At 37.0% G+C, this 14,515-nt stretch overlaps 1 protein-coding gene across 1 annotated transcript in view; it reads right to left on the bottom strand.

Annotated features, from left to right (window-relative positions):
* Positions 1–14,515, bottom strand: part of LOC130238032 (alpha-actinin-2-like) — a 39,530-nt gene that overhangs the window by 18,407 nt on the left and 6,608 nt on the right. Inside the window, exons 2-9 of the mRNA XM_056468912.1 lie at positions 13,065–13,179; positions 12,527–12,646; positions 9,605–9,691; positions 9,122–9,209; positions 8,924–9,002; positions 4,662–4,743; positions 1,212–1,297; positions 1,033–1,125 (exon numbers count right to left, since the gene is read on the bottom strand). Of these exons, the coding sequence (XP_056324887.1) occupies positions 1,033–1,125; positions 1,212–1,297; positions 4,662–4,743; positions 8,924–9,002; positions 9,122–9,209; positions 9,605–9,691; positions 12,527–12,646; positions 13,065–13,179 (750 nt within the window). The remainder of the gene's footprint in view (positions 1–1,032; positions 1,126–1,211; positions 1,298–4,661; positions 4,744–8,923; positions 9,003–9,121; positions 9,210–9,604; positions 9,692–12,526; positions 12,647–13,064; positions 13,180–14,515) is intronic.

The raw sequence follows: 14,515 nt of genomic DNA, 5'->3' as shown, positions 1-14,515 counted from the left end.
TACAGAAACGCCAACTGACCCTGTCGGGACTCGAACCAGCGACCTTCTTGCTGTGAGGCCACAGTGCTGACCACTGAGCCACCATGTGCAAAGTGCAACTTATACCTGTGATGTAAAGCTGAGATTTTTGCATTATTACTGCAGTCTCTAGTGTCACTTGATCTGTCCACATGATCTGATGGGACGTTTCTATTTTAACTCTGTTTTATGGATGATATTAGTCATTTATTGATGATATTAGAGTTACAGTATTAAATACAAAGAATCACAAGACATCAACTGCTCCAATGTAGAAGCAGAAAACCATTAGATCACTTTATATATTATTGCATCAAAAACAATATTTAGGGTAAAACACAAATAAAATTTAATTAATATTAATAATTATAAGATAAATAAAGTAACATTACAGATAAAAGTAACACATATTAGGCCGTACAGCAGTACAGATTAATATATCAATACAAATATACCAAAGGTTCAGCAGTAAAAAAATTTATTCATTTCATTTCATTGGCTCAGTGGTTAGCACTGTGGCCTTACAGTAAGAAGGTCTCTGGTTTGAGTCCCGGCTGGGTCAGTTGGTGTTTCTGTGTGGAGTTTGCATGTTCTCCCCGTGTTGGTGTGGGTTTCCTCCGGGTGCTCCGGTTTCCCCCACAGTCCAAACACATGCGCTATAGGGGAATTGATCAACTAAATTGGCCGTAGTGTATGAGTGTGTGTGTGTGAATGAGTGTGTATGGGTGTTTCCCAGTACTGGGTTGCAACTGAAAGGGCATCCGCTGTGTAAAACATATGCTGGAATAGTTGGCGGTTCATTCCGCTGTGGTGACCCCTGATGAATAAGAGAGCTGAAGGAAAATGAATGGATGAAAATAAAATGTAGTCACTATTTATTAAGAGTTTTTGAGGAAAAAAACGGTAGAGTATTTTGTTCTGTGTTTTTAAATCTGTCCATCTTTCAGGTGTGTGTGTGTGTGTGTGTGTGTGTGTGTGTGCGTGTGTGTGTGTGTGCGTGTGTGTGTGTCGTACCTCACTGGCCAGTCTCTCATACTCCTCCATCAGTTTCTCATTTTCCTGATTCACTCCAAGCACTTTACAGATCCTGTTCGCTGCTGTTTCTGCCTACACACACACACACACACTCATCGTCATATCTACACTGAATTACCCATGATGCATCAGTTATGAACTGCACTCCTCTACAGTACCTGCTCTGCCCCAGCGAATGCGTGATAAAAGCAGGACACGTACGTCATGATGGCTCGCTCATCAGGCTTCGGGGTGTTGATGATGTCTGACACACACAGATACATACACACACAGAGAGAGAGACACACACAAACAAACAAACACACACACACACACACACACACACGCAGGTGATTATGAAATATATAGTCACATTTACAAGAAATAAACCCAGAAACTCCTATAATATATTTATTTTGCTCTTTTTGTAGCACCTTTATTTTATTTAGTCTGTTTTAGATATAATTATATATCATTTAGGGCGACGCAGTGGCACAGTAGGTAGTGCTGTCACCTCACAGCAAGAAGGTCGCTGGTTTGAGTCCCAGCTGGGTCAGTTGGTGTTTCTGTGTGGAGTTTGCATGTTCTCCCCGTGTTGGTGTGGGTTTCCTCCGGGTGCTCCGGTTTCCCCCACAGTCCAAACACATGCGCTATAGGGGAATTGGGTAAGCTAAAATTGTCCATAGTGTATGTGTGTGAATGAGTGTGTGTGGATGTTTCCCAGAGATGGGTTGCAGCTGGAAAGGCATCCGCTGCATAAAACATATGCTGGATAAGTTGCCGGTTCATTCCACTGTGGTGACCCCTGATAAATAAAGGGACTAAGCCGAAAAGAAAATGATTGAATGAATAAATATTATATTTACTTGATATTATTATAGTTTACATACTAAATTATAAGTATTTTAGAGTGTAACGAAGCTATTTTTGTGCACTTTGCTCACTGCAGCTCTCTGATTGGTTCAATTTTTGCACAGCATCATGGGAAATGTAGTTTTCCCTGTACAAGTGGAGCCCTCTTGTGAAATTTGAACTTCGTTTCAGATATTTCCCGAGTGATATTTAACAGAGCAAATAAATGTTTCACTGTTATCAGGGCGATGCTTTAAATGATCAGACTGTCATGGGAGGTGAAAAATAACTGCAGTGCATTGTGGGAAGGCTGGTGAAGGTTCATCACAGTAAGACGACACTGAGCACAAACAGCTGCGACTGCTAAATCTGTGCTGCGTTCAACACCTCTCTATTGTTGTATTATAGTAATAATAATAATAATAATAATAATACAGCAGTCATGTGACCTGTGCACGCTCCTCTTATCATAATCCACATTTAGAAACACACATTACACTCATGGGGCAGCACTGTCACCTCACAGCAAGAAAGTCACTGGTTTGAGTCTCGGCTGGGTCAGTTGGTGTTTCTGTGTGGAGTTTGCATGTTCTCCCTGTGTTGTTCCTCCGGGTGCTCCGGTTTCCCCCACAGTCCAAACACATGCGCTATAGGGGAATTGATCAACTAAACTGGCCGTAGTGTATGAGTGTGTGTGAATGAGTGTGTATGGGTGTTTCCCAGTGCTGGGTTACGGCTGGAAGGGCATCCACTGTGTAAACATATGGTGGAATAGTTGGTGGTTCATTCCGCTGTGACGACCCCTTATGAATAAAGGGACTAAGCCGAAGGAAGATGAAGGAATGAATGAATGAACATTACAATTACACCCATCATGTTTCCATACACCCATTTTTATGCACATTCTGGAATATCACTTCACTGCTTAAAGGCAAGACGTGCAAAAATGTGAAACTGCGCATAAAACTGAGCAGAAAAACTTTTCATCTGATCTTAAAAACTGTTTATGAACTTGTAGTTAAGTTAATGGCCACCTGGCCGCCGGGAATGAGGAGAACCGACGAACTTTTAATAAGTTTTAATGCTAAAAATAAAACAAACAGACAGCAGCTCCTCACGGTAAAACAGAAAATGTCCGGGCCCGGTCCTCTCTCGGCTCCCTCTGCCATCGTTCCTCCTCTTATAGTCCAGAGCTCATCCTGTGGGATTCGAGACTGGTGTGCGTCACAGGTGTTTCTTATTCTTCACTTACTTCAGCCTCGATCTGTTCCCAAGCCTCTCGGCCCCGCCCCCTCACCACAGAACTACAGTCAAGAGCGCTGCAAGGGGTGAAGGTTAAGATGTTTCTAGGGGCCCACGCTGTTTTGGGGCCCCCAGAGTTACAATCAGGGGCTAACCAATCCCCAATCTCTCTTCATTTTCATCCAATAGACCTCGGCAGACACCAGAAACCACCACCCCTCCCACTCCTCCTCTCCACATTTAGTTCATGACACCCCCACCCCATGCGCTCTCCGCTTTGTCGTTGTCACAGGGCCCCGGAATACAATGGAAACAGCTTCAGTGAGTAAACTCAGCGCTTCTTCAGTGCTTTTAAATTTCTCTCAGATGATTTGACAGATAGAAATGTGTGTTTCTGTGCATCATTAATGTTGGTCTGCAGCTCTCCATGTTTGCAGCTCTCCCTTGTGTCAGATGTGAAATGTTGTTGTGCTGATAGTAAAAGGCCTCAGTCCTCCGTCAGTCCATCATCACAGTGCTTCAGTATTATTCTACTATTATCATTCCCTCCAGAACTGTCTTGAGCATCTATTTACATTACTATCTCACACCTCCAAAAGTCACCGCGTTCACCGCACTCGGTCTTCTGAGGCGCAGCTCATTTATTAGAAGAGAACAAACACCACAGTGGAGAATCCCTTACTCCACTTCTCTCAGTGATATCTGTGCAGGAGCAGCAGGAGCTGAGGAGGTGATGCTCTACTGTGCAACAGTGACTGGAGACGCTGCTTTACTCACTGATGATTATTATGCCATATTACAGTTTGTGCATTAATCTAATACACATCTTTGAATGAAAACACAGCTAACGTTTATTTTGCTATTTAGGTTAGCAGATAATCAACTAAAAAACACTATTTCTTTTAGAAATCTCTAATCCAACCCAGGCTCATTCTGAAAACGCACCTCTACATACGTTTCTGGAGACCGTGAAATACGTCCTGGTTGCACGTTTTTCTGCAGTTTTTGTTTTCGCAAATCCACCAGAGGGCGCTGTGTAGACTTTTTGATATCTCAAATTTCACTGCGAGTGCCATTATAGCTTACATAAGCTAAAAATAGCTTAAAATAAACCCCGCCCTCATCTCAGTATTGCGTTTCAGTAGTAAATCATACTGAAATAAATGTAACTTCAGGTTTATTCATTTATTAATGAGAAAAATGACTATTACACATTTATTATTAATACATACACATATAATATGAGTACACGTGTATTTTTGTATGTTTGTTTGTATTTTTTTGTTGTATTTTTCTTGTCTCTGTCTGTATTGCTTTAACAAACATATACATACATATATATATATATATATATATATATATATATATATATATATATATATACATACATACATACATACATACATACATACATACATACATACATATATATATATATATATATATATATGATACAAAATTAAACATTAGTGCCTTTTATGGTATGATTATTTTACTGCTTTGTTATAAATAGAATAGAAGTGCTCCATGTTTACCTTCTGGGTCCAGCATCTTAGGGATGTCCAAGTGTTTCTCTGCAATTTCTAAAGCCAGATTGAGATTTCCAAGCGGATCCTCCTGCAAAACAGACACAAGAAGCGCATTATTGATGATGTGCTGGTTTTAATTACAGCAATGCAATGATTCAACTTTATTTCAGCGATTAGCAAAACCTCCAAATATTATTAGCATAGGCAGTGGTATTTTAATATCGCTGAGATGTTGTGTTTTAGCTGCTACCAGTTTATTTTATTAGCTTTTATTTTTAGTTTAATGTATTTTTTTTCTTCGATATTTTATTCATTATTCTCATTATTATTTTAAAAGTTATTTTAAAGTTTTATGAATGTTGTTGTATTTTTTGTTAGGTTATTAAAATGTTGACTATTATTATTATGACTAATAATAAATGATGACTAATAATATCTTATTGAAATTAAAAATAGAACTTTTAAATTGTTATTATTATTATTATTATTATTAATAATAATAATAATAATAATCATAACAGTAATAAATAAAATATTTAACGTCTCTATGTATTTTATACATTTACAATATCTTCCACCAATCTGAAATTATATTATTTATGTTCAAAAATTTTATTCCAAACAACAAAAAAATAGTTTCAGTTTTATGACTTTATTTTTTCAAAAAATAATAAAATATTAAAAAAAAATGAAAAAACAAACAAGTTCTTGTACTAATTTTTGTCAACATAAAGCATCCCATTAGATGAGATTTTAAAAATATAAAATGTTAGTTTATCATATTATATTTCAAGCGAAAATAATCCCAATTATACTTTTTTACAAAAAAAAAAAAACTGGTACAATAAAATAAAATATTAAAACAATAAAATAAAACAAACAAGATATTGTATCTATTTCATCATAAAAATGTTCTCTATTATATTACCTACATGTTTTAAAATAAATGTAAAAATAGGACCTAATTACTGAAATGGATTTTTTAAATATTTAATTTTAGTTCATCATATTATATTCCAAGCAAAAAATACATAAATAAATGATATCACTTCTATAGCATTAATAACTTACCATATATTAATGGTAAAACTATAGTAATATTAGTTATGCTTTTTTTACTTTTAAAAAATAAATAGTAAAATAAAAATTATAAAATATAAGTCGTTTTCATCATAAAAATGTCAAATATTATCACTACTACATTATTATAATGATAAATAGCATCCAACTAGCTGAAGTAGGTATATTTTAAATATCTCATTTAATGGAAATTAAAAGGTCTATGTTTAAAAGGATAAAGAAATCAAACACAAGAGACAAACATTGATGTTAAATACTTCCTTACAGTACAATCAAAACTCTGTGAATATGTAATATTTCAATTTTTTATTTCTTATTTTTTATATATACTATTTTATTTATTTATTTGTTTTGAGGAGGGGATTGTTCATGGGGTAAAGATTCATGTAACTGAAATCAATAAATATGTGGAGTATTGTCAAATATTAGTATGTATTATTTCACCTTGTTCTTCTTGTTCTTCCTTCAATAAAAAACAATTTTAAAAAATCTCATTTTAGTTTATATTCATATTACCAATCAAAAATAATCCTAATTATACTTTTTTGCTTAAAAAATAATAAATAGAAAAAAATAATATATATATAAATATATATATAAATCCAGCATTATCTCAGTGATACTAAATCAGCCGTCTGACGGTTAGATTATGGCAGTGTTTCTTCATGCTCTTCACACAGTCTGTGGATGATTTGTTAAGTGTTTGGTTCTGGTTTCAGACGTGTTCATTAAGACGGGATTATCGCTCAGTGTAAAGAGAGAATATCAGTGTAAATCCTGCGGTTATTCAGACATATGATACTGCAGACCTGATAAACCCCAGCAGAGCCCTGCGCTCCCAACTCAAATGACTAGAGGCTTTATATAGAGCTTCAGTGCAGGAGGACCTGGCAACAGACATACCCGGTCGGTACTGGGTCCGTGACGTCATTTACTTCCGCAGTCTTTAAATTTGAAAGGTCTGTACTGGCCCAATATCCCCATAAGTGGTTCCGTTCTCTCATCAGTTGGAATAGAATAACTTTTGCATAGATTATGGTAGACACAGATTTCTTTTTCCCTATGATTTCTGACATGTGCAGGAACCACCAAAGTTAATTACAGCAACCCAGACCACACAGAACCTAAAAGGTCCACTTTCAAATTAGAGTTTAAAATAAAAACGCCTCTTTTTTGGAGAGGTTTACTAAAACACAGACAACATCTACTATTACTTTAATCTCTTTCAACAGTGTTTTATGACAAGTCAAAGCCTTTTCTTTAAGATGATACCAAACATTTGCATTTCACATCTGCATGTTAATTTGGGAAGCTTTTGAATTTAAGTAGGCAAAAACCAGGCAGAAACCCCAAAATAGCACTTGACTTAATTCTTATTTTTTACAGGATGGTGTGTTTACATTAGATTAACATCACAGCAGTAGCGTCAGCTGCAGCAGATGGGTTTTATAGCATCAAGTTCAATTTTCAGACGTCTTTATGTCAATCAAACACATTAAAAACAAATGCAGGCTACAACTGAATATTGAGAATAATTGGCGGTCTCCAAAATTAAACCAAGAATAGACTTGTGCTGTGAACATGGTGTCTTCCAGTCACTTTAGTTGAGGTTAATATAAATTAGACAAATTAATAAAAGACTATACAATGATATGGTTGTTAGACTGTTGCACTTTTTTGTGTTGTCAATCTGCTCGTGTTTATTTAGGCCTATTGGTGTATGAGCAACGTCTGCATATTTATAACCACCTAAGAGGAATCTGCAGGTCACGAGTCACTGGCATTGTTATTTTAGGGGTCGCGGGCAGAAAAGTTTGGGAACCCCTGCTCTAGTGCACTGAAACAGTTTAAGCCCAGTAGTGTGTGTGTCAGCAGTGTGTGAATATCTCCAGCCTCTAATGATCAACATCAATTAATTGTGTTTGTTATAATCAGACTTGAAAATGAAACACTTTGATTGACATTCTCCTTCTGTACGTGTCATCAAAGAGGCAAACAAGTCTCCGCCCACTAGTCTCCATCTCATTAGCATAAACAGCAGCCCTGAGTGAGAAGCAGCCGTCTGTCCATTAGCCATTAGAGTGTTTGAGCTGCTGAAGATAATGTCAGCATAGACTAAGAGGATTATAGATGTGGAGTTTCAGATGAACAGAGACTAACAGGAGCATGAAGCACACACTCACACTGAAGCACACAGGCACACCTGACCAGCACTAACCACACACACACACAGTGCTGTGGCTATAATAAACATGACATTATTCTCTCTTCTGGCTGCCGTTATCAGTCTCACACTATTGTTTTTCTTTTTCTGAAAGTCCTGATAACACCATCGTGGAGTAGATAAATGATCTGCTGTACTCTCCCATTCACCGCGCTTTGAGTTTACCAACTATGACCTCTTACTATTCTGAGAAACACGCGAATGTGAAAAGGGCTCATGAGTAATTCTTATTACTTTATTATTACACAGTAAAACAATCCTGGTTGCCTTCAAATGTTAAGCTGAATCAAATTAACATTGAACTTATATTATGTTAAACTGATTTAAAACAGCTTGCGTAACTTATAAAATTAAGTTAGAACATGATTAACTCAGTTTAGTAAGTTACAATGACCTAAAAACACATGCTGTCATTGATCTTATAGATATATCTTATATTTTTAGATATTATATTATTCATTCATTCATCTTCCTTCGGCTTAGTCCCTTTATTCATCAGGGGTTGCCACCGCGGAATGAACCGCCAACTATTCCAGCATATGTGTTACACAGCGGATGCCCTTCCAGCTGCAACCCAGTACTGGGAAACACTCATACACTCATTTACACATACACTACGGCCAATTTAGTTGATCAGTTCTCCTATAGCACATGTGTTTGGACTGTGGGGGAAACCGGAGCACCCGGAGGAAACTCACACCAACACAGGGAGAACATGCAAACTCCACACAGAAACAGACACTGACCCAGCCGGCCCAGCCAATTCTTATAATTGTGTTTAGTTAGTCTGGAGCTCATGCAGGAGCTCAGAGACCTTGTTGAGTCTCTCGAGACCCAGCCGGGACTCGAACCAGCGACCTTCCTGCTGTGAGGCCACAGTGCTAACCACTGCGCCACCGTGCCACTCACATATTAGATTATTGTATGTTTAGTTAGTCTGGAGCTCATGCAGGAGCACAGAGACCTTGTTGAGTTTGGAGAAGTCGATCAGATCCGGTCTGTGTCTGTGAATCAGCGCACAGAACGCCAGACCGTCCTTCCAGCTGAGAGAGCAAACACACAGCTTTAAACACACACACACACACCGTCGTATTCATCTTCATCATCATCATCATCTTCATCTTCATCTCAGCAAACACACAGAGCATGTATGAGTGTGTACCTGCAGTGGAAGTTCTGCACGTTCACGTTTCTGTACGGAGCCGTTTTCCTCTGACACCACAGCAGGAGACCCTCTTTAGCGGACGTTTCTGATATACACACACACACACACACACACACACACACGCACATACATACACGCATATACACACACACACACACACACACACACACACACACGCACACATGCGCATATGCACACACACACACACAAACACAGGTACGCAAGCACACAAACACACATGCATGCACACACATGTACACACACACACACGTTTATACAAGTGTGAGCATGTGTGTTTTTGTGAGTGTTTGTGCAAGTTTGCGTGTGTGTGTGTGTGTGTGTGTGTGTGTGTGTGTAAGTGTGAGTGTCTGTTTACATGTGTGTATGTATTTGTGTTTTTATATATGCAAATGTAGGTGTGTGAATGTGTACTATGTGCATGTGTATATGTGTGTGTGTGTCAGTGTGTGTATATCTTACCTTCCACTGAGATGTCCTGGATGGCGAAGCGGAGGATGATGGTCCAGATCATTCCCAAAGTCATCTTTACATTCCCATCCACAATCTCTGAGGATCACACACACACACACACACACACACACACACACACACACACACACACACACGCACACACACGCACACACACACGCACACACACACACACACACACACACACACACACACACACGCGCACACACACACGCACGCACACACACACACACGCACACGCACACACGCACACACACACTTCAGAACTGCATGACACTGTGAGTTTAACATGCAATTTGCCAATACTAACATGCTAAAACATAATAGCAAATAGCTAAATCAGGCTAGCAAGGTTTAACAACATGCGGTACTAAAACATGACTTAATAAAATGTGCAACTCTCTTACTAACAAAATTCTGAACCAATAATCTTCTAAACATGCTAAAACACAGCAGTATGTTAAAACATGCAGCCAACATGCTAAACATGCAACTAGCATTCTAGCATTATATTAAAACATGCTACTATGTTGTTTATTTGTATCCGTTACATTGTGTCATTCTTAATCCAATGTATTTATTTAACTTTTACGTCCAAGACACGTTAGGATAAATAGCTGCTACAGTCAAATATTGACTAAATGAACATATGAAAAAATACTACAGTAAATAATAGGAAACACGGTAGTGTGTTGAACCATACTGTAATAAAAAACCTGAATTGATCTGTTATGATGATTCTACAGTTGCTATGGTAACACGACAACTACAGTAATTTATCTGTTGTGGTGATTCTACAGTTGCTATGGTAACACGACAACTACAGTAATTGATCTGTTGTGGTGATTCTACAGTTGCTATGGTAACACGACAACTACAGTAATTTATCTGTTGTGGTGATTCTACAGTTGCTATGGTAACACGACAACTACAGTAATTGATCTGTTGTGGTGATTCTACAGTTGCTATGGTAACACGACAACTATAGTAATTGATCTGTTGTGGTGATTCTACAGTTGCTATGGTACCACAACAACTACAGTAATTGATCTGTTGTGGTGATTCTACAGTTGCTATGGTACCACAACAACTACAGTAATTGATCTGTTGTGGTGATTCTACAGTTGCTATGGTACCACAACAACTACAGTAATTGATCTGTTGTGGTGATTCTACAGTTGCTATGGTACCACAACAACTACAGTAATTGATCTGTTGTGGTGATTCTACAGTTGCTATGGAAACACAACAACTACAGTAATTGATCTGTTGTGGTGATTCTACAGTTGCTATGGTAACACGACAACTATAGTAATTGATCTGTTGTGATGATTCTACAGTTGCTATGGTAACACGACAACTATAGTAATTGATCTGTTGTGGTGATTCTACAGTTGCTATGGTAACACGACAACTACAGTAATTGATCTGTTGTGGTGATTCTACAGTTGCTATGGTAACACGACAACTACAGTAATTGATCTGTTGTGGTGATTCTACAGTTGCTATGGTAACACAACAACTACAGTAATTGATCTGTTGTGGTGATTCTACAGTTGCTATGGTAACACAACCACTACAGTAATTGATCTGTTGTGGTGATTCTACAGTTGCTATGGTAACACAACCACTACAGTAATTGATCTGTTGTGGTGATTCTATAGTTGCTATGGTAACACAACAACTACAGTAATTTATCTGTTGTGGTGATTCTACAGTTGCTATGGTAACACAACAACTACAATAATTGATCTGTTGTGGTGATTCTGCAGTTGCTATGGTAACACAACAACTACAATAATTGATCTGTTGTGGTGATTCTGCAGTTGCTATGGTACCACAACAACTACAGTAATTAATCTGTTGTGGTGATTCCACAGTTGCTATGGTAACACAACAACTACAGTAATTGATCTGTTGTGGTGATTCTGCAGTTGCTATGGTACCACAACAACTACAGTAATTGATCTGTTGTGGTGATTCTACAGTTGCTATGCAAACACAACAATTACAGTAATTGATCTGTTGTGGTGATTCTGCAGTTGCTATGGTACCACAACAACTACAGTAATTGATCTGTTGTGGTGATTCTACAGTTGCTATGGAAACACAACAACTACAGTAATTGATCTGTTGTGGTGATTCTGCAGTTGCTATGGTACCACAACAACTACAGTAATTAATCTGTTGTGGTGATTCTGCAGTTGCTATGGTACCACAACAACTACAGTAATTAATCTGTTGTGGTGATTCCACAGTTGCTATGGTAACACAACAACTACAGTAATTGATCTGTTGTGGTGATTCTGCAGTTGCTATGGTACCACAACAACTACAGTAATTAATCTGTTGTGGTGATTCCACAGTTGCTATGGTAACACAACAACTACAGTAATTGATCTGTTGTGGTGATTCTGCAGTTGCTATGGTACCACAACAACTACAGTAATTGATCTGTTGTGGTGATTCTACAGTTGCTATGCAAACACAACAACTACAGTAATTGATCTGTTGTGGTGATTCTACAGTTGCTATGCAAACACAACAATTACAGTAATTGATCTGTTGTGGTGATTCTACAGTTGCTATGGAAACACAACAACTACAGTAATATGAACAGATGAGCCAATACTGTACTTTTCTACAACTATAGGGTATATTATACTACAATACACCACAGTTTACTGTAGTAAAACTAAATTATAGCACAGTATTTAAGTTTATCAGTTCATTAATACTACAGTATGCTGGAGCATTCATTAACAAAGTGTTGTAAGTACTGTAATACGTATTGTTGTAATACACTTCACTATAGTATGATTCAAAAACACAATAACCATAGTATTTCTTCATATGGAGCTTCTGAAACAGAGTTCTGCATGTCTGATCTGTGTACAGTAGAGCGTCTCTCACCCTCAGCACCGATGGACACCAGCTTGACTCCTTTACTGGTGATGTAGTCCAGAGCTTTGTTCACATTGGCTATTTTGTGAAAGCGCATCTTCCCTCGGTCAGGCTTGGCAAGTCTTTCACCTGGAGGACAGAAAATCCCACATGAAAAAATACTTCAGTATAGTAGAATAAATACTGTATTGTTTTTAACCACACTATAGTAAAGTGTAATATACTGTGTATATAATTGTATTTACAACACCTTTTAAATAAATGCTCCAGCATACTGTAGTATTAGTGAACTGATCAACTGTAATAAATACTGTGGTGTACTTTAGTTTTTACTACAGTAAACTGTTGTGTATTGTAATATAATATACCCTATAGCTCATCTGTTTATATTACTATGGTTGTTGTGTTACCATAGCAACTGTAGAATCACCACAACAGATTAACTCAAGTACTTCACAATAGTATGGTTGAAAAAAACACTACAGTGTTGACTATAAATTACTATAGTATTTTTTCACTGCAGAAAGTGAAGCGAGAGCTCATGTACCTGAGATGAGCTCCAGCAGCAGCATCAGCTTCAGGCCATTACGGAAATCCTCCTCAATGTTCTCGATCTGCGTCCCCGCTTTACGCAGATGAGAGTTACACCAGGCCGTGAACGTCTGACACACGCACACACACGCACACACACACACACACACGACAAAAACATGTGCTGTCTGATAATCATAAATTTAAAAACACAAACATATTCCTGAATGCTTTTTAAACAGTCAACTTTTCCCTTTCTGAAACAATCCTCTAGTAATTTATAGCATAGTATTTTTTACTATAGTAAAGTGTATAATACTGTATATTTTATAATACTTACAACTTTGTTATTGAATGCTCCAGCATACTGTAGTACTAACTATAGTGAACTGATAAACTGTATTCAAATTTGCAGTATACTTATTTACTATTTACTACAGTAAAGTGTGGTCTATTGTAGTACAATACACCCTATAGTTGTAAAAAACTACAGTATTGGGAAATTTGTTTATGTTACTATGTTGTATTAACACAGTGTTTAAATATGCTATACACATGCTGACATGCTATACAGTAACATGTCAAAACATGCTAATATTCTTATTAAATGTTAAATTATGTTCATAAATCATAAACAACAAATTAAAACATGCTAAGACATGTTAAAATATACAGTCAACATGGTAAACATACAAGCTGAAAACATGTTTAAATATATTATCAACATGCTAAAATATAAACGGAGCATGTGCAAATGACAAAATAAGTACTAGTAACATGCTAAAACATGCTATAAAAATGTCAAAATGTGCTGATATGTTAAAATATGATATAAAAAAACCAAAACTTGCTCATAACATGCTAAAACATGGAGTAAAATGTCAAAACATGTTGTTAACAAGCTAAAATGTGGTACAAAATGTCAAAAGCTGCTGATAACATGATAAAACATGGTATAAAAATGGCAAAACTTGCTGATAGCATGCTAAAACATGGTATGAAATGTCAAAACATGTTGTTAACAAGCTAAAACGTGGTACAATATGTCAAAGCGTTCTGATAACATGCTAAAACATGGTATAAAAATGCAAAAGTGTGCTGGTAACATGCTAAAATATGGTTTAAAAATGGCAAAATGTGCTGATAACATGTTAAAACATGGAATAAAATTTCAAAACGTGCTGGTAACATGCTAAAACATGGTATAAAATGTCAAAACATGCTGTTAACATGCTAAAACATGGTACAAAAATGCTAAAGCATGCTGATAATATACTAAAACATGGTATAAAATGCCAAAAAAGTGCTGTTAACATGCTAAACATGGTATAAAATGTTCAAACGTGTCAATAACATGCTAAAACATGGTATAAAATACCAAAAAGTGCTGTTAACATGCTAAAACATGGTATAAATTGCCGTAAAGTGCTGCTAACATGCTAAAACATGGTATAAAATGCCAAAAAG

This window comes from Danio aesculapii, chromosome 12 (assembly GCF_903798145.1).
Source record: "Danio aesculapii chromosome 12, fDanAes4.1, whole genome shotgun sequence".
Lineage (NCBI taxonomy): Eukaryota > Metazoa > Chordata > Actinopteri > Cypriniformes > Danionidae > Danio > Danio aesculapii.
This window is presented reverse-complemented; position numbering and strand designations above follow the sequence as displayed.